The sequence below is a fragment of the Embiotoca jacksoni genome, unplaced genomic scaffold, assembly GCF_022577435.1.
Source record: "Embiotoca jacksoni isolate LCO1_2020_lvr unplaced genomic scaffold, fEmbJac1.0.p SCAF_5, whole genome shotgun sequence".
Taxonomy (NCBI): domain Eukaryota; kingdom Metazoa; phylum Chordata; class Actinopteri; family Embiotocidae; genus Embiotoca; species Embiotoca jacksoni.
The window spans coordinates 3,677,912-3,698,777 of record NW_027185403.1 but is presented as its reverse complement, the minus strand read 5'-3'; the positions used below and the strand labels follow the sequence as shown (position 1 = coordinate 3,698,777).

The 20,866-nt window shown below is 41.8% G+C and overlaps 1 protein-coding gene across 2 annotated transcripts in view; it reads right to left on the bottom strand.

Moving 5' to 3' along the window:
- The window catches only part of atp8a1 (ATPase phospholipid transporting 8A1), a 103,599-nt gene extending 86,671 nt beyond the window's left edge, over positions 1–16,928 (bottom strand). For both annotated transcript variants that reach the window (XM_069171912.1, XM_069171913.1), the window contains exon 1: positions 16,530–16,928. In XM_069171912.1, coding sequence (XP_069028013.1) covers positions 16,530–16,578 — 49 coding nt within the window. In that variant the 5' untranslated portion in view covers positions 16,579–16,928. The remainder of the gene's footprint in view (positions 1–16,529) is intronic.
- Positions 16,929–20,866: the final 3,938 nt, after the last annotated feature.

Genomic DNA, 20,866 nt, shown 5'->3' with positions numbered 1-20,866 from the left:
GGCCAACTAGGATAAAAAAATTAAAAAAATTAAAAAAAAAACCCTGTTGTATAATAATACAGGGAATCACCAGCTTTATGTTAACTGCGTGACTCATACATATCCGGAGGAAGACAACACTCTCATATTCCTCTAGCTGTCTGAGGATACACCCATTATTTTATTTTGAGGCACAAAAGAGTTTTGAGAGTAAATGTCAGTAGTCTAATTACCCAAGAAACACTCAAAAGTCCACGTTTCAGCGATTGCCCTGATTGAAATGTGTGATTAAAGCTGGGAATTTCCTGTCAAGAGGAGTGACATCCTGCTGGTTACAGTAGACAGAACTTATCTGTGTGGATCAGCTGCAGCAGTCTGGTGTCAGATAACTACAATAAAGAGGGACAGTACTTGCGAGACTTTCATTAAACTGCATTTCTGGTAATTATTTGTGTTTTTACTAACTGAAGAAATATGATGCAAAGGTTTAAAGTGCAGAAACAAAGCCTAAAAACCAAAAAAAAAACAATCATCAGGCCCACTTTGTTTTGATGCATAAAAGAATGGTATAGAGAAAGCCATTCATTTTTCAATTAATCAGTTTGCTTTATTTCGACTTCAAAGTGAAAAAAAGTAACGTAGAATTGGCAGAAGCCACCTTTCGGTGTTGAAAAACCTATTCCTTGGGTGGATAAAACACTTTTTCTCTCCATCTCTGGAAAAGACGAGGCGCTGCTCTGCTCCCACCAAGTTCAACGAAGTGGGATGGAGCCATGTTGGCTCCATCAACACTGCTGAGGCCTGCTGAGGGCTCTATGTGGGTCGCAGAAATGCTTACGCATGTAACACATTTAAAAAATGTTATTACAAACCACACACGCAAATTATTTTTTTGATTGGCAAGAGGCATTTCTGTGTCTTACTTTGGCCTCTACAGGAAAGATCTCACATATCACAGATGCACACCATCTTCAAGGCGGTAACACCATTAACATGCACGCTTTTCCATGCTGGAGACAGAGGCGGCCTGTAAAAAGGCAAGGCAAGGCAAGGCAAGTTTATTTGTATAGCACATTTCAACAACAAGGCAATTCAAAGTGCTTCACATAAAACCATTAAAAGCATCAAAACATCAGGCAAAGGAAAAGCTCATTTAAAAACAATTAAGAACATTGATCAAAACATTAAAAACAGTCATTAAAACATTAAACAAGCTAAAAAATAGAATAAAAGTCGCAGCGCAGTTTAAGAAATAAAATACAGTAATAAAATGCAGAAATGCAGGAAATTGATCAACATCCTCGAGTCTGGTTCAATTGAAGGCAGCAGCAAACAGAAAAGTCTTCAATCTTGATTTGAAGCAGCCGAGAGTCTCAGCAGACCTGCAGCTTTCTGGGAGTTTGTTCCAGATATGTGGAGCAGAAAAACCGAACGCTGCTTCTCCATGTTTAGTTCTGACTCGGGGGACAGAAAGGAGACTCGTCCCAGATGACCTGAGGGGTCTGGAGGCTGTGATAAGGTTGCAGCAGATCACAAATGCATTTTGGCCCTAAACCATTCAGTGCTTTATAAACCAACAGCAGGATTTTAGAGTCAATTCTTTGTTGGACAGGAAGCCAGTGTAAAGACTTCAGAACTGGAGTGATGTGATCCACTTTCCTGGTCTTAGTGAGGACTCGAGCTGCAGCGTTCTGAATCAGCTGCAATGTTCTGATTGACTTTTTACAGAGACCCTTAAACACACCGTTACAATAGTCGAGTCTACTGAAGATGAATGCACGGACAAGTTTTTCCAAATCCTGTTGAGACATAAGTCCTCTAATCCTTGATATATTCTTCAGATGATAGTAGGCTGATTTTGTAATTGTCTTGATATGGCTGTTCAGATTGAGGTCTGAATCCATAACTACACCTAGATTTCTGCCTTGGTTTGTGGTTTTTAACATCAGTGATTGAAGCTGAGCGCTGACTTTTAATCGTGTTTAGGGTGTTTAGGGAAGTAGCAGGTACATCTAAAGTCTAAAGCTTGAATCTGCTTAGTGCAGAACTGGATGGTATACAAGAAATCCACAAAATTAGCGCAAACATGAACTGGTCAGGCACGATCCAGTGGACATATGGGTTCAACTCTACACAGTTATCCAAACTAAAAGTGGCCTCCTTAAGCCCTGGTAAACTTTCCTCTTTTAAATGATCCCTTAAAAGTATGTAAACATATGTGGCACGAATCATCTTTTAAGTATTGTGGTAAATACTACAGCAGCAAAGAATATAAGGCCCACATTATATAAAGTAGTAGATTCAGGCTTTTTCACTCTGTCTGTTGAGGAGGTAATTTGACCAGTTTGGCATTGCTAATATTGAAAGTAGAACTGAAACAATTTCAGTTGATTTCTCAACTAAACACTCTAAAAATACGAGAAAATCGTCTTGCTTATCAAGTGGCAGGATGTGCAACCTCCCTTTGTCATATAGGATAATAAGGTGGTGAATACTTTCCGAGTTACAAACAAAATGTGTCAAGACATTACTAAGGACATTTCATAGACTCAAGCAATTATTGAAGTAATTAGTGAAGAAAATAATCATGTGTTTGAGCCCTACCTAAAGCCAAGTTTACACCTGCCTTTTTAAAGTTACAGCAGCTCATGTTTGACACTGACTTCTCCTGTGGCGGTGGACAAGACTGAAAAACAACTGAAATTCCATTTAATGCGAAAACATCTGACACCGAGATCATCTTGTTTGTAAGATGAGAAATGATAAAAAAAAAAAAAAAGCCAGTTCCTGGGTTCACATTTCCTTTTCCTCATATTTTAACTGATATGTCTAGATTAGTGCCTTCAGCACTGCAGGGGAGCCCTACTGTAAAACTCTAAAGTCAACAGTATTCCCACTCTCAAGTTACATGCATGTGACCCCGTAAGTGCTGCATGGTCTTCCCTGAGATGTAGTGGAAGTGGCGTTGGGGGATATGAGCGCAGCTTCCACAACTACAGATATAGTAAACGTCAGAGTTTAAAATGGAAAAAAAAAAAAAAAAAAAAGGGCCATTCTGACGCACAGAAAGAGTGGGACACGAGACAGGGAAGTTGGCTTCATGAAATGTCAACAACAACAATAACAACACAACGCAGTGTCATGAGGCACTGTAACCAGAGCCCCTACCGGATATGCCCCAGTTGCAGCCGGCACTGGGCTCGGGGCGAGCCTCTGCCTGCAGTATTTCATTCTTGTCAAGTCAAGTGGAAACAAAGTAGAAGACCGACACAACCTTCAAAGTCACGCTTCCCACTTTCACCGCTCCTTTTTTTTTCCCCCTCTTCTTATTCTCACCTTACGTTAAGCACTTTCTCACTCATGTTACACAAACCCTGAATCTTCAATTACAGCTCTTGTTATTTTAATGATCCTCTTGGCTTTGCGCAGAGGATTACAGAGGAGGCTCTGCCAAACATCCTCTTCTGATAGTTTCTTTCCTTAGCATGTGCTCTCCGGGCTAAAAATAAATGGCCCCCTGCAATCATTTGGTCACCGGGGGAAATATGGGTTGGCCGTGGCCGCCTTGTTATGCAAGACGTCAGATCACCACAGTGGGATTTATTGGATTAGCGTGGTGGCAAAACGGTGCATAGATACAGCAACAGGAGATTAAAGAGTGCTGCCTACTACTTAAATTGGGAAACGCCCTTCCTGTTGACCAATAAAAGCTGTATGCACGATACGATGTAATCAACTACAGTGATTCATTTCAGTTCTGTTTTTTTTGTGTACAGTGAGAAATAAGTTTGCGCAGGAAGCAAAACAGAGGTTGGTTGTTTTTTTTTATTATGAAAGATATCATAAAAATTGAAATGAAAGAAAAGCAATATTTTTTGCCCCACATTCACTATAATCAGCTCAAAAAACAATAATCACAATTGTGCAAACTCATTTCAACAGGTGTTTAATTTATCATTCAAATCAATAATTGAATTTTTGCATGGTGCTATCTTAATGCGATCTGAATTTGTCACTGGGAGAACAATCTAATGTATTCTCAGACAAGGTGAGGATTTACACAAACATGGCGTCATAAAATCCAAGATGTGAAAACTCACTGAGAGCTCCGCAACACCAAGTGTCAGCACAGCATTACGTAATGTTCCTGGAGAGTTGATCCACTGATTTTACCCAACCTTTGTGGTTTGAAAGGAGGTAGCCTCTCCCTCCTCTCTGTCTGTCAGTTGAGTGTAGCTTCTCCTATTTGAAATTAAAAGAGAATTTGCAACCAAGAGCTCTCCTGCTAACACTGGGAGGACAGGTAGTTAGCGATGAGTAACAGCTCTGAGTAAAGGTGAAGAAAAAGGGCATTGTCTCAAAGGCATGCTGCCTCACCGAGCCTGGGCTGGATGAGGACAAGGCGACTGGATACAACTGCGCTAAACTACAAACATCCTTCCCTATGTATTAATCTTTATGAGGAACCCTTTCCTTGCTCCTTTGACGTGTTATTAGTTTGAAAATTTCAGCACAGCAGATATTCTGCAAGCAACATTGTCCTATTGTTGCAGCTACTATGGGACAACATTCAGAATGTAAGTAGAGGGGAGCAACATGGGTTTATCTGACCACCTGTAATGTCACTTAAAAACAGTAATAATGTCAGAAACGACCAGAAAATGAATCACAACATCACAGAGATTCATGTCCGGCTTGTTGTTGCATGATATTCCCACTTTCTCTGTCCTTGTTTTCAGAATCTCACTTTTGACTGAAAAGATCAACTTCTCTGAAGCACCAATGCACGGTCAGCGTTTACATGACACCTCCAGACGGCTCAATGAGATGCCAATGACAATCAATTACATGCCAAGGAGAGATGATCTCTTGCACAACAAGGAACAAATCCAACAAAGTTAGAGAAGAGGCTGAATTATTAAGCACCTCGGGCAATCGAAGAATTAGTGTCTACAATGACAAATGAAAACAGGGGACTGGCGTAGTTGGTGACTGCATCATAAGGCCTGTCTGAAATAGCGGGCCAGAGGAGCTGGCTGAGCAGCTGTGATTGATGCTGTGTCTCTGTGTTGTGAATGAGCCTTCGCAGCAGGAGCCTGTGTGCTGGGGTAGGCCAGGTGCTGCAATGCACCAGTTGCAGCTGGTGCTGCTCCTGCTTAACTTAGTCCTTTTTCCTCTCCTCTTTTAGCAGCATTGACACAAGGGGTTGTACAATAAGTTCAAAGAAAGAGCTAAACACAACCCATGCATAGTATGCTGGTATGGTTCCGAACAAAGGCACTAATACCATTGCACTGTTAAGAATACATTACTCTTCATCTTTTCTTTTTTTTTCTTTTTTACAATTTACAAGGAATATTTGATTTGATTTTGAAAATGGGGCCAGAAACAGACAGGAATAGACCCTGGGATGTAACTGTGCACACATTTTCCCCAGAGTGGAGTTATTCTTGTCACCTGTTCCTGTTGCGTATGGCCTACAAACAAATATTTAGACTGTTGTCAAATAATTACAGTCTACATCCTGGGATGATACATACTAATCACTTAAATAAAAAAAAGTGAGCATTGAGTAAGCATAAATACAAAATAAAATATGTGCAGGCTGCACTGCCTGTAAAAATGTTTCCTTTATATGTACATTGCATTTGTTGCAATAGGTGCCGAGATGGTTTCTTGATTTCTGGCAGACTGTGGTCCGACTACAGCGGGTTGGGTGCAGGAATATTCTATTGTTTCATGAGAGCTGTGCTGCTCAAGTCTTCAGGAACTAGCCAGGTTTTTTTTCTCTGGCTACTACTTTTGCCCACCTGATCCAATTAAAGGCTACATGTTGAACGCTTTAATTGGATCTGAGAGCAAAAGTACAGCTCGAGCCAGAAAGTTGACAGCTGGACTTGAGACGTTGGGAAGGAAACACTGGTCTAATACTTTGGCCGATCAATTCCACAATTTCAGTTGAATTGGATTCATAAAAAGCAGCTCTCCGTTATATTATGGTAGCAACTTATGTCAGCACAATTTACTGTCATAATTGGGAGTTAAATTTAAGGTCCAGGGTCGAAATAACAACAGAAATAAGTGTGACGTCCATGTGCAACTCACTGTAACTGTGACCAAAATATAAAATTAGGACAGACAAGGTCAACAGACCAACACTATAATCCAAAGAAATTGGGGGTAAGAGATGGAGGATGTGATTAAAATTGCTTTACCCCAGCTTCCACCTTTATGGGATCTCCCCCTCCTCCCCCATATCCAGTTCATTTCCTTACTTCCCACCACAGTCGCTGGATAATGTATGGAACCACTGCCACAGATGTCTCAGAGGGAACTGCTCTTAATATTCCCTGGTGGGCAACGTGCATTTTCTCTGCACTAATTGCATTAACCGTAGGCGTGTCACGGCTCAACTACCCTCACATCAATAAATATTGGAAACGGGGCAGATACTCACTGTGGGCATTCTTCCTTAATCTGTGTTATATTAGGCTTCAAAACAACACCTTTCATCGGTTCATTGAACCACCATATTATCCATACCAGCTGGCCATATAAAAACAATATAGGAGTCATGGAAGGAGAAGAGACACGAGAGTGACAAGGACCCAAATAAAGCTCGGTATGAGCAGAAAGCAGTGGCACACAGATCTGGAGGGGAAGCCTCTAGAGGAAGGATCAATGCCACCAAGTGTCGTAATGAGTTTGGATGCAGGCCAGATGTCAGGATTATTGCTTGTGTCAGCCAACAGACAGACGGGTGGAACAATAGTCACAAGGGGGCACGTACTTTGGAGAGAGTGCCCAGTGGGAAAAATCTGGGCTCAGAAAAGCTTGGCCAAGACATGCCGGTCTTCCCCTGTATCCCCTACTGACTGTTGTAGGTTACCGAGACACAGAGAAACCACCAGGCAGGAAAATCCCTGTTAAAACACCACTGATCATACGAGATGCAACACAGGTCACCTCCGTAGCAAACTACTTTCACACACTTGAGATCATTGTTATCCTGGCAGGTCAAACAGAAACGTACTGTACGTCAGTGCTTGTACGATAGAACAGTGTTTGTAGATAAGAACAGATTAGATATATAATGTATTATCTTAGGTCAGGCACAAGTGGTGGGGGTGGAAAATTATTGCTGCCATGACTGTCAACACAAGCGAGATTAAATGCATCTAATGGCAGCGATGACAGGAACAATAATGACCTGACAGTCAAGCACATTGCCTCGCGCAGAGTCTTATCGAGTCTAATCTCAGGGTAAAATATCAAAGACAAAACACAACTGACCAATGACATGCAAAGCTGACCAAAATTTTAAAGTACATGCAAAAAATATGTCTGGTAATTTGACTGATTATTTCGCAGAAAAAACACTTATCCTTGTTTTAAAATCAACTACATATAGTTATTGTGGTCTAAATATATTTTTAGCGACAGTATCTTTGAGCTTAAATAAAGCTTTTAAATCAAATCATAAAAGATATATCACAAGTTGGCTGCATTTTATAACTTATTTTTGTCAGCACCTACTCTTTCTTTGATTACACTGAGATTGTTCAATCGGATCCATGGCTAATTCCTCAGAAAGGCCCATCAGTCAATCCCCGAGAGAACAATATAAATCTAGAGGCGAATGAAAATGTAAAAAGGGCATTTTTGTTCTTCCAGAAATAGGTCCAGCCAGAGTTCAGTCTGAGATACAGAACAAGCACTAATGAGCCTGAGAGACTTGTAGGCTGGTCAATAAAGTGTAGATGAGGAGACACGTGATCTGGCCAGGACCCGGCTCCCACAGGATTTATTCAATAATAGCAGGGTAGGTGGGGTCAGGCAGCTTGGGGCTACTGACAGTGATCTAACACGAGCGAACGAACGGCAGCCAAGCCACAGACAAGAAGCTTTGTGAAGAAAAACTGCATCCCGTGCTTCACCCAGAACAGAAAATGCAGAGGAATGACAAGTGACTGTGGAAATGTTTTACATACACGGACCTCCATCTAAGAACGAAAAAGAAGGAAGCCAGAGAAGTGAAGCGTAATAAGGAGTTCAGCATTGTCAGTGTGCACGTTGTTCACCTTAACCTGAGGCTATTTACCATTGTTATTAGGCTCAAATTAGTTCCAAATCACTGGACTTTGAGATGTCTCAATCTCACAACCCAGTCAGCTAATGCGCCATTTATATCTGCTCATCACCACCAAAGAAAGAGCTCTACATGATTCATTTATGCCTGATAAATATTTCAGTAGACAGAGCCGCCACAGTCTATTCATGGGAATCAAGGTCCCAGAGATGAAAGCCCCCTTCCCTATCTTCTACCATTTGTGAATGGGGAGAAGAGCCAGAGGGGGAATATAGATACCGCCTCGATCTAAGCAACAGCAACATCCATAAGACGCTTATCAGATCACAATGCTGTAACCAGCACTCACAACAACAACAGGGCAGCTGCAGAATTAATCCCCCCCCCCTCCCCGTCTGGCTCCTCATAGGCTCAGGCACGCTACGAGGGGGACGGACAGTCCAGGGACAGCGCAGGCAGCTGGGGCTTGCTGTGACATCACGGGGGCTTGCCTGGCTTGGCTTGGCTTAGTGAGGGATCTGCAGGGAGAGAAACCTTTCCACTGTGTGCGGTCTTATGAACGACAGAAGTGAAGGGCATGTGGCACGCAAGTCACAGGTCGGAAAACAGGAACCAGACCTTGTGAATGTCAGTCACACAGCCATAGCGTCCTTATCTTTATCAAACCCAGGTGTATGAAATAACACGCCAGGTTCCATTGACACACAAGGTGTCACCAACTTTTTGAATGAGATTCCTGATGCTCCGCACGTCTGTACTTAAACACACGGTGGGTCATTTCTTCTGCCGCCGCCGCCGACAACAACAACAACAACAACAAGCAGAAAGTTTGTCAGCATGCTAGCATTAACTACTTAGCACGAAACACAAAGGACAAAGATTTCAATAAAAGTCAAAAATGTCAACCTGCTGGAGTGGCTGGATGAGAACTTACTTAATTACCACGCTTACGTGGTACGTGAGGGGCTGCATTTTTCAGGCTTATAGATTAATTGAAAAATAAATACCTGATCAAATCAACAATGAAAATGATCATAATTTACAACCCAAAACTTCCTTTTGCGTCCTGAAATATTTGAAGGGGTAAAATTTTTTTTTTTTGAAATATTACTACTCATGATGCAAATGTACTCCGTTCAAAACTTCAGAGCCTTTTTCAAACTCTTCTGTGCAAGAAAAATGTCGCACATTTAGAGATTTACCACAAATGTGTATATCACATTTTAGCAGCTGCTTTAGGGTACACAGCTTCGACGGTATCTGGAAAGTTTTTGGTTATGGTACTGCTGTCAGGCCAGATAGATCTGTTGTGACAACTGAAATGTCGTCTCCTGTCTAACAGGGTCAGTGAGACTCCCCTCTGAGGACAAAAAAAAAAAAAAAAAAGTATATGAATGGCTGTTTGTTCAGACTGCCTGAAATGAAATTGGCTCATGTACACTATCACAGAGGAAAATCTTGTGACATTTATACTCAAAAAAGATCAAGAGGAAGAAATGCACATATTAAGCATTTAACTTTGTCACTGGAGATCAGGAACTCTCCTTCTACAGTCTAACAACAGTCAACACTCATTTTCTTTAACCATAATGGCTCCAGTTTGGATGTAATTTCAGTTGCTTAAACGTGAACACAACTTTATTTTCTTATATTGAACAAGTGTGCCATGCAGTTGTGTTTGTTGGTAAAATACAAATATCCCCCCCCCAAAAAAACTCCCAAAAGTATTGTGTTACTCACTAATAAAGAGAACGTATTCATCGTTCAAGTTCAGGGCCGAGGTATCAAATAGGGATAAAATACTTGCTCAGGACGAGCACGCTAATTTCTATCGCATGTTCTCTTAAAGATAGCTGTAATATCCAAATGGATGAGTAATGACAATGAACCCACGCCAGTGTTTCTGTGCTGCCATTTGACGCGCGTGCGACACGTCTGATGTGCCACCACCGAGAACTACCGAGGCCGTAACACATGCACACGACGCAAGCAACGGTCTCAGCCTGATAAGAGGAAATGCAAAAAATAATGGAGATGCATCCCCTGTCTATTATCGATTCAGACTATACCATCTATTTATAACGGTTACAGAACTGCTTTTATTGTAGGAGCGCAGGCATTCATAAAAGCGATGACTACGTTTCCTGTTAGCACCACCATTCAAAGAATATGACCCATATGTGTCAAGCGAGCATTATGGGATTATAAATAGGAATGTAAATTAAGCTACAACTATTCTACCTTCCTTCACTACTATTTTACATTGACAGTCATCAGCTCAGTTCTCCGCATTAGTCCCACATCACGAATGTACACCTATTTAGACTTCAAACTTTTGGGTACTCTCAATGCGAAGGGACAAAACTGACCGGGACGCATCAGAATAGAACTTGTCCACGTGTCTTTAGACCTCATCATCTATCTATGGAAGCAGCACTGTGGCCTAGTTGAACAGAAACCGAGCCGAGACAGGAACAGGGTAATAAAACCCAGAAGCTCTTGGATGTCGAGGGCAGCAGGAGTTTCATCTTCCCGGCCATTGATGGTGTTGCTTTCCTGCGGGGGTGCCTGCCTACACCTCTCCATCTGACCTCGTCATTCCAACTGTGACACCATCGCACTGACCGTCTCCTGGCACGCACGCACGCACGCACGCGGCGGGCTCGCTGCGTTTCCCTGCTGCTCGAGCGCGTGCATCTCGCAGACAAACGCAACCGGGCGAGAAAATTCCGCTCACCGGCGAAAAGACGTGACAGCAGCAGGTCCAGTTTAAACCTTCTTCAAGTGATTTAACGTTTCAGAAGACGAGGCGAGAACGGATTTACTGTACATCTGCAGCTGATGGCTAAATAGGGGCGTATGGAAGATTTATCTCCCTGCACGCACACATTTGTAATTCAGCCTTTCAGTGGTTCGTAAATAAGATTCAATCTTTGCAACGTCGCTGAAGATCTCCAGATAACCTGCAGATCAGAGGATTGAATTAACTCCAGAAGATAGATAAGATAGTTCGGGGACTCAGTCAGCCATTCAGGACATTAAGACATTACGGTATCAGAGTTTAGGGCAACACAATTAGTCTCGAGTTTTATTTCAAATATTAGCTGGTGTAATATTTTGCTCATAGGTTTGTCCTGGTTATTAACCTAGCAACAAGCGGATTCATACTTTTCTGCGCGTATTCGCTTTTCGTGCTGAATAAATGCCATCGCATTCACATGACAAATCTGTTTAATATAAAAAAAGAAGAAAGATGACTGGATCACTGTGTTGCACAGAGCGAGATATCGATAGCTTTCACAGAAAAAAAAAAAAAAAGAACCGCAGGGCAGAAATATTTGACTAATTTTTTAGACTCCATGCAGAAGCACGGAGAATAATGTATTCATCAAGTAGAGCAATAAACTTTGTAAGAGCAGAAACATGAGGTTGTTGTTGTTGTTGTTGTTTTTTTGGAAAGGAATTCTGATAATCAAATTACAGTTGTTTAATCAAGCAAATATCACAGATATTTTTAGGGTCCAGATTTTTAAGAGCTGTTTTTCTGTGTTATTATTACATTAAATTGAACATTTTTGGTTTTTGGACTGTTAGTTGGACAAGTCTCCTTGGGCTTTCTGAACTTTTAATTAATCTATCAATTTACAAATTCATTTAAAAAAAAAAAAAAAAATGATGAAAATAGCCATCAGTTGAAGCCCTTGAAAGACGCTGCAATTTCTCCTTGACGACTCCCTCTCTGCAAATGTCTCCCACATGCTCATAGGTCTTCCTTGTCCGATGTCCATGTAACAATAAGCGCGAGCGTGCATCAGAATAGGCTCAGTGTCTCCGCATCAGATGAACTGTCGATTCTTTGTCTCTGCATCCGTCTTAGTGGGAACACGTGCACACGAGCGTTTTCCACATCTCCCCCTCTTCTCGCGGTGACCTGCCACATCCACTTTGCCTTGCAGACAGAGAAGAACCATTGAGGTGGGTAGAAATTGAGTATCTGAAGAAACACATATTAGACTGGCTGCAGGTTAGTAATGGAGGCAGGACATGAAGTGGAAAATAGAGGAGAGGAGATGTCCCATGCCGGCACATAGAGTAGAGAGGCCCGAGGGGACTTGATATGACACACCAGTGGCCCCAGACAGGGGATTTGGTGGCGTGTTGGGCTTTTGTGCCACATTATTATCAGCCAGTGATCCGCCAGGCACATGGGCAGCTCTCGATCCCTTCAGAAGGGAGCAGTCTATCCTCCTCCAGTCTCCCTCCCCGTGCTGTTACCGCTATTCAGACAGACTGAGGCTTAGCTGGTGTTATTAAAATGCTACAGGGGGAACATCCTGCTTCACTTACGCTTGGGAAAAAAAAAAAAACGAAAAAAAAAAACCTTGAGAATGGGAGAAAGGTGGAGATATAATGCTCATAGAAGAAGCAGACTACTTAGCATCTCTGTAAACTAGTATCGAGGCAATCAGAGCTGGAGAGCGCAAATCATGCGTCTCAGCTGACACAAAAAGACAAGCCTTCGGTCCTTTGATAGATTCATCCTCACAGCATGGGCTTACCTGTCTATCTCCACCTTCAGTGTCAATTGTGAGAGGAGATTTGGCCTGTGTGCAGATAAGCATGCAAGCTAAGATGGCAAACAGGATGCGTGTTGCCATCTGTCTAGCCTTAACTTGTGTGGCTTCTGTCAATCAGCTTTCCCATCTCAACAGTGGAGGCAGGTATTAAGCACCTTCCTGCCATCATGGAAATTTGTTCTGGAGAGATGCAAAGGTGCCCGTCAGTCACAGCGGGATCGCACATTAAACATGCTGGTAGCTGCTGACGTCACCTGCATCCCCAGTATCCCAGATAAGGATATTTTGGCAACGCGTTTAGGCACAGGCTGGCAGTGACGCCTGATCTTTCCACAGCACAGCGGTGAAGAGTGACAAGGAGCGCAGCGGCACGTGGTGGCCAAGACCGGGGAGTGTGCAGCATGGAGAGCTGACGGACAGGCCGCTGATGGATTAGGTGGTAAGCCTGGCAGAGGGCAGCCCTTTTCTAGATGGAAGCCTGCCTGATGCACTGTGGTGATTAAAATATAAAACTGAAGGGTGGGGAGGGTGGAGAGGGCGGGGAGGGTGGGGATGGTGGGGAAGGAGCTCAGGCGCTATTAAAAACAGCCAAAATAAATGTTGCAGAACAGTCGTGTGATTGAGAATATATGGAAGTAGATGTGAAGCCACGAGGCTGAAACATAGCAGCGGCAGGTCATTAACCTGAGCGCGCAGGAGGTGATCAAATCCGACACGCCGGAAGATGCTTGAAAAGCGATCCTGAAGCTGTTGTAGGTGAAGCAGCTGGATAAGAGTGTACACTTAGAGCCAAGTGAAGTGAAAAGCTAAAGTGTTTGCTCTTTGTAAACTAAAAAGGTGGTGTGAGGGTGACAGCAATAGCTGCTGCATAATTCATGTGTTCGCTCTTGTGACCGCAGCACCCGCATTGGTCAACAGTTGTATACAGAATCTACATTAGTATTTAATGATTTAGATTTCTCCTTGCATGATGCTTCAGTGCAACAACAGCATCATTTCTATTGTGGAGTATTTTTACTTTCAACTAGGAAACATTAATTCTCCAGTTCGAGATGCATCCTGCTCACAATTTTCTTATGAATAATATATGAATTTCAGGAGACGCTCAAGTTAACTGCACAGGCATTGGTTAAACTCAAACACTTTTATTTGGATGATTTTTAAGTTTTAAAGTTAAACCACTGAATCTCCACCCTCATATATGAATTCAATATTACTTATCACAGCTGTCCATTCAGAGCCATGAATCAGAAACACCATTATACTACAGCATAACGTGTTCAGTCACGTGAAATTGTCTATTGTGTTTTGACTGGTGACATCGAGGCCACCTGTTGGGAATGTGGATATATATTTGAAGGTATGATGGATATTCACGGCAGGACACAATTTGAGGTTTGTACTGGAACTATCTCGTGTATTAGTTAACTCAAAATAACGGATAACTTACTGGGTAGTTTAATATCTGGATGGTAGAGAGAGAGAGAGATGCTGAATATTAAACATTTTCAGAAATACACTTAGAAATGATCAGGCCAATATTAGTCCCAGTATTTTCTGCTGCAATATCATGACCCGTCTACTGTCCACATAATAATATTTAAATAATGCGGCTGAATCTGAGTGAACATGTTATTTTCTTAGTGCTCCCACAGAAGGTAAATCCCTGAAGGCTTTTCTGTGAAATGCTGACAGTGACACTTTTTACCCATCAAATAGCTTTTTGTTTTACACAAAACTACGGTTGCAAATTAATTTTTTTATTATTATTATTGATTAGTTTCTTGATGGGCAAGCACAGTGGTGCATTGGTTAGCACTGTCGCTTCACAGCAAGAAAGTTCTGGGTTCACCCAAAAGTGAGCTGGGATCGGCTCCAGTTCCCCGTGACCCTGTTCAGGATACAGCGGGTATAGATGATTGATGGATGGACGGACGGACGGCTGGATTGATAGATGGCTGGATACTTTCTTGATCAATTGATTAGTTGTTTTGTCTTAAAAATGTCAGATTATGGTGAAAAATGTTGACTAGTATTCCCTGACGTCAAGGTGCAGCCTAAAATGTCTTGCTTTGTCCTGACCAACAGTCCACAACCAAAAGGTATTAAGTGTCTTACTGTTGAGGTTTGAAATTATTTACACTTAAGAAGATGGATTTTGAGAATTTTAGCATTTATTTCATCTCTACACACAAGCTTGGAAAGTAACTTTTGCTATTCAGAAGTAATGGACATCACATTTAAACAAAAGCCATGAATTACAGCTAAGATAAGGGAAAATGTATGCATATGTTTTTATAATTAGAAATAGAATCCAAGGTTTGATAGGCACAAATATGATATTAATGGGAACACTGGTGAAAGATTTTTTTAAGCAGCTGTTTTTCCAATACAAACAAGCAGACAAGTTGGTCTTTTACTCGTCTGCTGCAGCTCGCAGGAACTCCTCCATGTTCACAAATACTGAATTTTTAAATGAAGTTGCATGTCTCTTTAAAAATGCATTTCCCTCTCTGCAGTCCTTATCAGCTGGAATAAAGGACGCAGTTCAGAAATACTTCCTGTATGAACTCGTACTAATTGACGGCATACCACAACACTACTGGTATATCACACAGCAAACTGTGCATTACCGGAGAGACATTTTCAAGTCTTAATCGCCCCTAATCCCCTACAATTTGAGTTATGCAACAACTTACCTCAAAGTATATGAAAAAAAACAAATGAGAGTCGAATCCACTTTCAGAGACCAGGCTGCTCGCTGTGGTGGCCATATTATATACACACACAACAGCAATAAGTCAGACTGAGATATCCTTCTGGACCCACCGTTGTAAATCAAACCAAAGCCATCCAAAACCGTACCACAACAGCGCTGTCACACTCACTGCGATGGGAAACAGAAACTGCAGAAGGCATCATAAATAATGGGGTGTGTTATTGATCCCTGCAGATAAATACTGCCCCATTCCCAAGAGGTCGAAGGTCAGGGACAGCTACAAAACAGAGATGGGAGGGATTTAAAGACTTCAGGAAGACAGCCTGCAAGACTGTGTGCCTGCAGCCGGGGAGTAACGTGCCCAGTGATAGGTGCCAACCCAGATAAACAAACACACCTTAAACTCCAAATCTACTCTGTAGCTCTCGGGAGTCCTAAAGTAAACAGATCCTCTAATAAGCATTCAAAGCGGTGGAATAATGTGTATCCGCATCCTCTTTCCCCGACTGACACCGATAGAGATGCAGTGGAAAGTTACTGGTGCAGTGAAGGAGTGGAAGTCCCAGACGAATTACAATGGCTGTATTATTAGACCAGACACTGGTGTAGATGCCATTTGCTGCACACTTGCGCTTGCTGCCAGCCTTGTGGCTTCTGTCAGTGAGCTCCAACCTCACCTGCTTTACGGGAGGGTGTTACCTTGTACCTGGCCGTCCCTGTCTGGATGGGTTTGTCTGGGTCAGGTGCCCCCCCACCCCCGCCCTATATGAATTTCAATTCAACTACAGACACCAATTTGATTAAGCCTTTGTTTGGGGAAACCCTCCCTTGTGTTTATCTGCAGATGTGGAAATTACTTTTGGGTTTAAGTTTGTGATCAAAATAAGTTACATTTTTAACGTGAATGAGTTATTTTCTTGGACACCTCCCTTTGGAAAACTTTCGAGCCCCCCCACCCCTCCCTCCCCTCCCGGGGTTTCCTTGACGCCCGTTCGGGCACCGGTAATCACAGCCTTAGCTAGCGAGTTACTTCCAGAGAGCTGCCGGCCGGCCTTCATGCAGTAACGAGGAAATATCCGTAGAAGGGTGGGCAGGGTTTTCAGAAGGGTCCCCCCCCCCCCCCCCACCACCACACGTAAAACAGATTAAAATTGTTCCTACATACCCTCCGACCGGGTACGGAGATCAGACATCGTTCTCTGGACGGGCGGCATCTTCTCCACGCGCAGCCGGGCGACGGCACCTGTCAAAGCGGCCGCGGCTTCTTAGTTCTGCTCCCTGTGGCTGCTGCCTCTCGACCGTCAAAGAATTAAAAAAAAATTAAAATTAAAAAAATAATAAAAAGAAAAAAAACCGGCTGAAATTCAGCAGAAGAGCCTCTCTCATGCGGAACGGACTGCTGCGTGTAATACCGCTAAAGAGAGGCGCAGACGAGGAATAACCAACTTTCGCTTCCTGGTAGTGACAGGACCATTGCTCAGGAGCCCCGGCGCTCCGCGGATCTCCCCAGCATCCCGGTTCGCACGGCGGAGTGAAGCCGACAGACGCCCTCGGTACGGCAGAAGTGAACACGGACTTACCATAAACTGAGGGGAGGGGGACGGTGCCGGTTCACGTTTTGGACCGTACCACGTCCAGCCGCAGCGGTAGGGGGTTCCCCGAGCAAAATAGCCGTCGTTTTCACCGCGGCCGGGTGTGTGAAATAAACCATACGAATTTGACTTATAATATTACCTAAAAAAAAAATTAAAATCCCTAAGTGGTGGATTTGAATCGACATGGACAGCGGTGTTCAAGACACGTGTGTGTTTTTAAAATTGGCCAACAAATTGTTGGTTGTTATGAACACCTTCCCTCCCCCCCCTCCCCACACACTCTGCGGTAGTTGTTGTTCACAGTTTGGGAGTGGGCTTTCTCACAATTGAATCATGTTTTTGCATAAAATGTAGTTATTAATGTATTAACAGGGATTGCAACGTCAGCAAAAAAAACAAAAAAAAACTACATAATTTGACGAAATAATCTACATCAAAATAGGGCCAGACATATAATGTAAAATATTAAAAAAAATATTGCTGGCTATATTTATAAAAAATAAAACATGCACAAAAAGTCTCCACATAGCTCTTACTTTGCACTGCACACCACTATAACGACGATTCTGTCAGTAGAATTAGGGTATAAAAACATAAAACACATTCTATTCATATTCACTATGCAGCTGTAAGTAATGGGAAATACATGGTAATGCTTTTGGTAAAATATCCATACAACAATAAATCGCTATTTCAGTACTATGAATGTTGCATCGTTAGATATATTCTCTAAAACACCGGAAGTATATAGTCAGATTGCATTTATATTATTCTTAAATCAGAATTATAGTGCAAAGAATATTTAACTGAAACAACCAATAAAAAAATATAGAAATGTTTTGGGGAATCTGGCTGTTGAAAGAAATAAGAAGGCAAAAAAAAAAATGGTCTGGCATCTTCACATAAACCTACAGAGTTGTTGATAATTCCACTAATAAATTACTGTTTTCCGTTATCTTCATTTCTGTATGCTTTAATGTATGGGTTATTTATTTTTTTAACATTTATAGGTATATAGTCTTTCTACATAAGCAGAAAGAAACTGGCAACACAAAAGTGTTTTACCTGCAATGCAAGACAAGTACAGGATCTGCATTCCACTCAAATCTGAAAAAATACAACAGTATTCTGATTTATATCTTGCTTGCAAGTTACTTTTTATGCTACAATAAAGGGAAATTCTACTACTCTTATGTGAGCACAGTGGTTTTAAGATGCTGCACTGGGATTGTTGCCCCTGCACATTATAAATACAGCAACATATGATGTGCAAGGTAAAAAAAAAAAAAAAATAGTGTCAATAATTCCTCTACCTGGACGCTTTGACAGATTAGGTGGCTGTAGATTTAACATCATCTGTTAAATAAACATTATAGTGAAAATGTTCTCATTTCCTGGTCAGCCTGCTCCACAACATAGCATGCAGGGGTGTTTCTGAAATTTGCAAAACAGATGTCAGGGATCTGTTAAGCACCTCTATTTGTTGACCAGCTCACAAACTTAAATGAAACAGTCAATCCAGTCCATCAAAGAGTTTAAATCTTAGAAAAAATTATTTCATAAATGTGTTATAAATAAACGCATAAGTAAAGTAATTTTGCAGCAACAGACCTGGAGAGATTCTGACCACAACAATGGGATCAAACAGTTGTAAACTGACTCTAGAATCTGTCAGTGTGTCATTATGTGATTATTGTCTGGAGACATACTCAGCAGAAGATCTAATCCGGGGTGATTTACTCCAGCTCACAGTTTCCTTTATATTCCTCATCACTGTGTCACTCTGCTGTCATGAATCTGCTCCAGCACGGAGCCTCTGTAACCTAAACAGCAGTGTACATTCAAATTACAACGAGGAGAACGGCAACAATGCCATCTCTGCCGCCCTTCTGCTGTGCATACGGTAAATCAAAGTGTGTTCTCATTCTCACTGCAGTTGAAATGCAAATCACACTGGAGACGGCATTTGTACAGCAGCAGCACCGCTGCAGTTGCCTGAGAGAACTGCAGATACACTCCAGCTGGCTGATGTGTGTATTTCTACAGCGGTCTTTTCGCAATGTCCTAGAGAGAAATTCCTTAGTTATGACTCCCTAATTTTGATATGATCTCACATTCGTCGTTGGGTTTGATCCAGGAGACTCTCCTACTATTTATATTCCCTTGAAATTAAAATGTTTTCACTGTTGTGGGGATTAGAGGGAAATGAGATTTATGCTTCTCCTGAAAACAAAGAGTCGGTGGGCTTCGTGTACGAGCCGTGCAGCAGGACGTGTTGTTTCCCTGTTTCTTTAAATCTTTAAGTCTTATATTCTCAACAGCCAGAACCATACAAAAAACACAGAGAAGCTTGTGTTACAGAGGAGGTCAAGATTCAGCACATCCAAAAATAAGAAAAGGAACACCTGAATATGTTCGCCTCCTCCTGCGCCCACTGCACATCTCTCCCAAAGATTTCCTTTCTTTCCCCCACTCCACCTAATTCAACATCAGCTCGCCACCACGGGGATTTGGCTCCGTAGCTCCCACGGTTGCTAAGCAACAGTGACAAGAAGCCTGCCTCTTCGATTATGAGCAAGTTGCACTGGTTTTCTGTTTTATAGCACATCCAGTCCAAACAATGACTCACTAATTCAACCAGCCGTCCGGATTCCTGCCACTGTCAAAATCTGTGTCAATTACAAAGAGCAGGAGTTTTTGTTTTTTTTGTTCGATTATTTATATCTTTATCAGAGTGACCTACAAAGATTTCATCGACACTCCCTCCGAACACGTTTCATGCTTTGAAAGACTATAGCAGTATAAATGTACATTTTGGCTGTTGGTGATTAAAAGGCAAATAAAAGATCCAGCCAGACAAAGTATAGAGTTGATATGTTTTTAGAATCTGGACCAAATTCATTTTATTTTTGTCAACAGCTCAAATTAGCTATTAATAACACTTTCAAATCTCCTGTCTCTATCTATATTGCCAATAACATAAAATAGTGATACAAGTAGTAGTATATTGATCAAGATCAGTCCCAGAAATGCAGACAATTTTTTAGGTCAATATGAAATCCCCACACTGACATCAATCCAAATTTTATCTCAGCTTTTGGCTTGCAGTTTTCCAGCTTATTTTAATATATCAATTACATTTTAATCTTGCTGAGTTTTTGGGTCATGCAGGATGAGTTCAAAGCATAAAGTCTGATCAACTGCAGTCACATCAGTCAGCTGCAATTTGAAGTTTTGTTTAAAACACAGACTGAAATATCGCAGCGAATATTGATGGATGGATTGCAATGAAATTTAGCAGAAACATTTGTGCCCCCATCGGGATGAAATGCAATTTGATGAGCCCTTAATCTTTCTGTTATTGGGCCATCATCAGGTTAAAATTTAGATAATGTGATTCCCATCGGCTGTACTGTTTGTTTTGTGCTTTTTGCTCAATTTTAACAGGTTAACGCTAATCCAAGAGGAAGATAGCTAAGAGAAAATCAGAAACACAGATAGACACAGAGACTGAGCTGTAGTTCCAGATTGCTTTTTACTTTGTAGTTAAAAGTGCTAAGTATTAAAGTCTTGCCTTCAAATTAAATCAATCAAAAGTACCAGAAAAATACAATAATGAATAGTATCCTTGAACCTTGAAATGCCACATCACTTCCCTGTCACCTTCGCTCTATTAAACTACAATGAATCTGCACTGTCCTTCAGAGACGGCGAACAAAAATCAGGTTGAATAACCAGCTTATACTGTAAATGACGATGTGTGTAAGCCTCTGCCTGGAGGCCTTTTGCTTCGGCAGGAAAATACTTTGAGCCACTTTGCTGCTGCTGAGAGAGGAAATACTAAGGAAAGAAGTAATGCAGCTTAAAGCCTGCAACAGCTTTACTGGATCCCATCCCAGATGCTTTT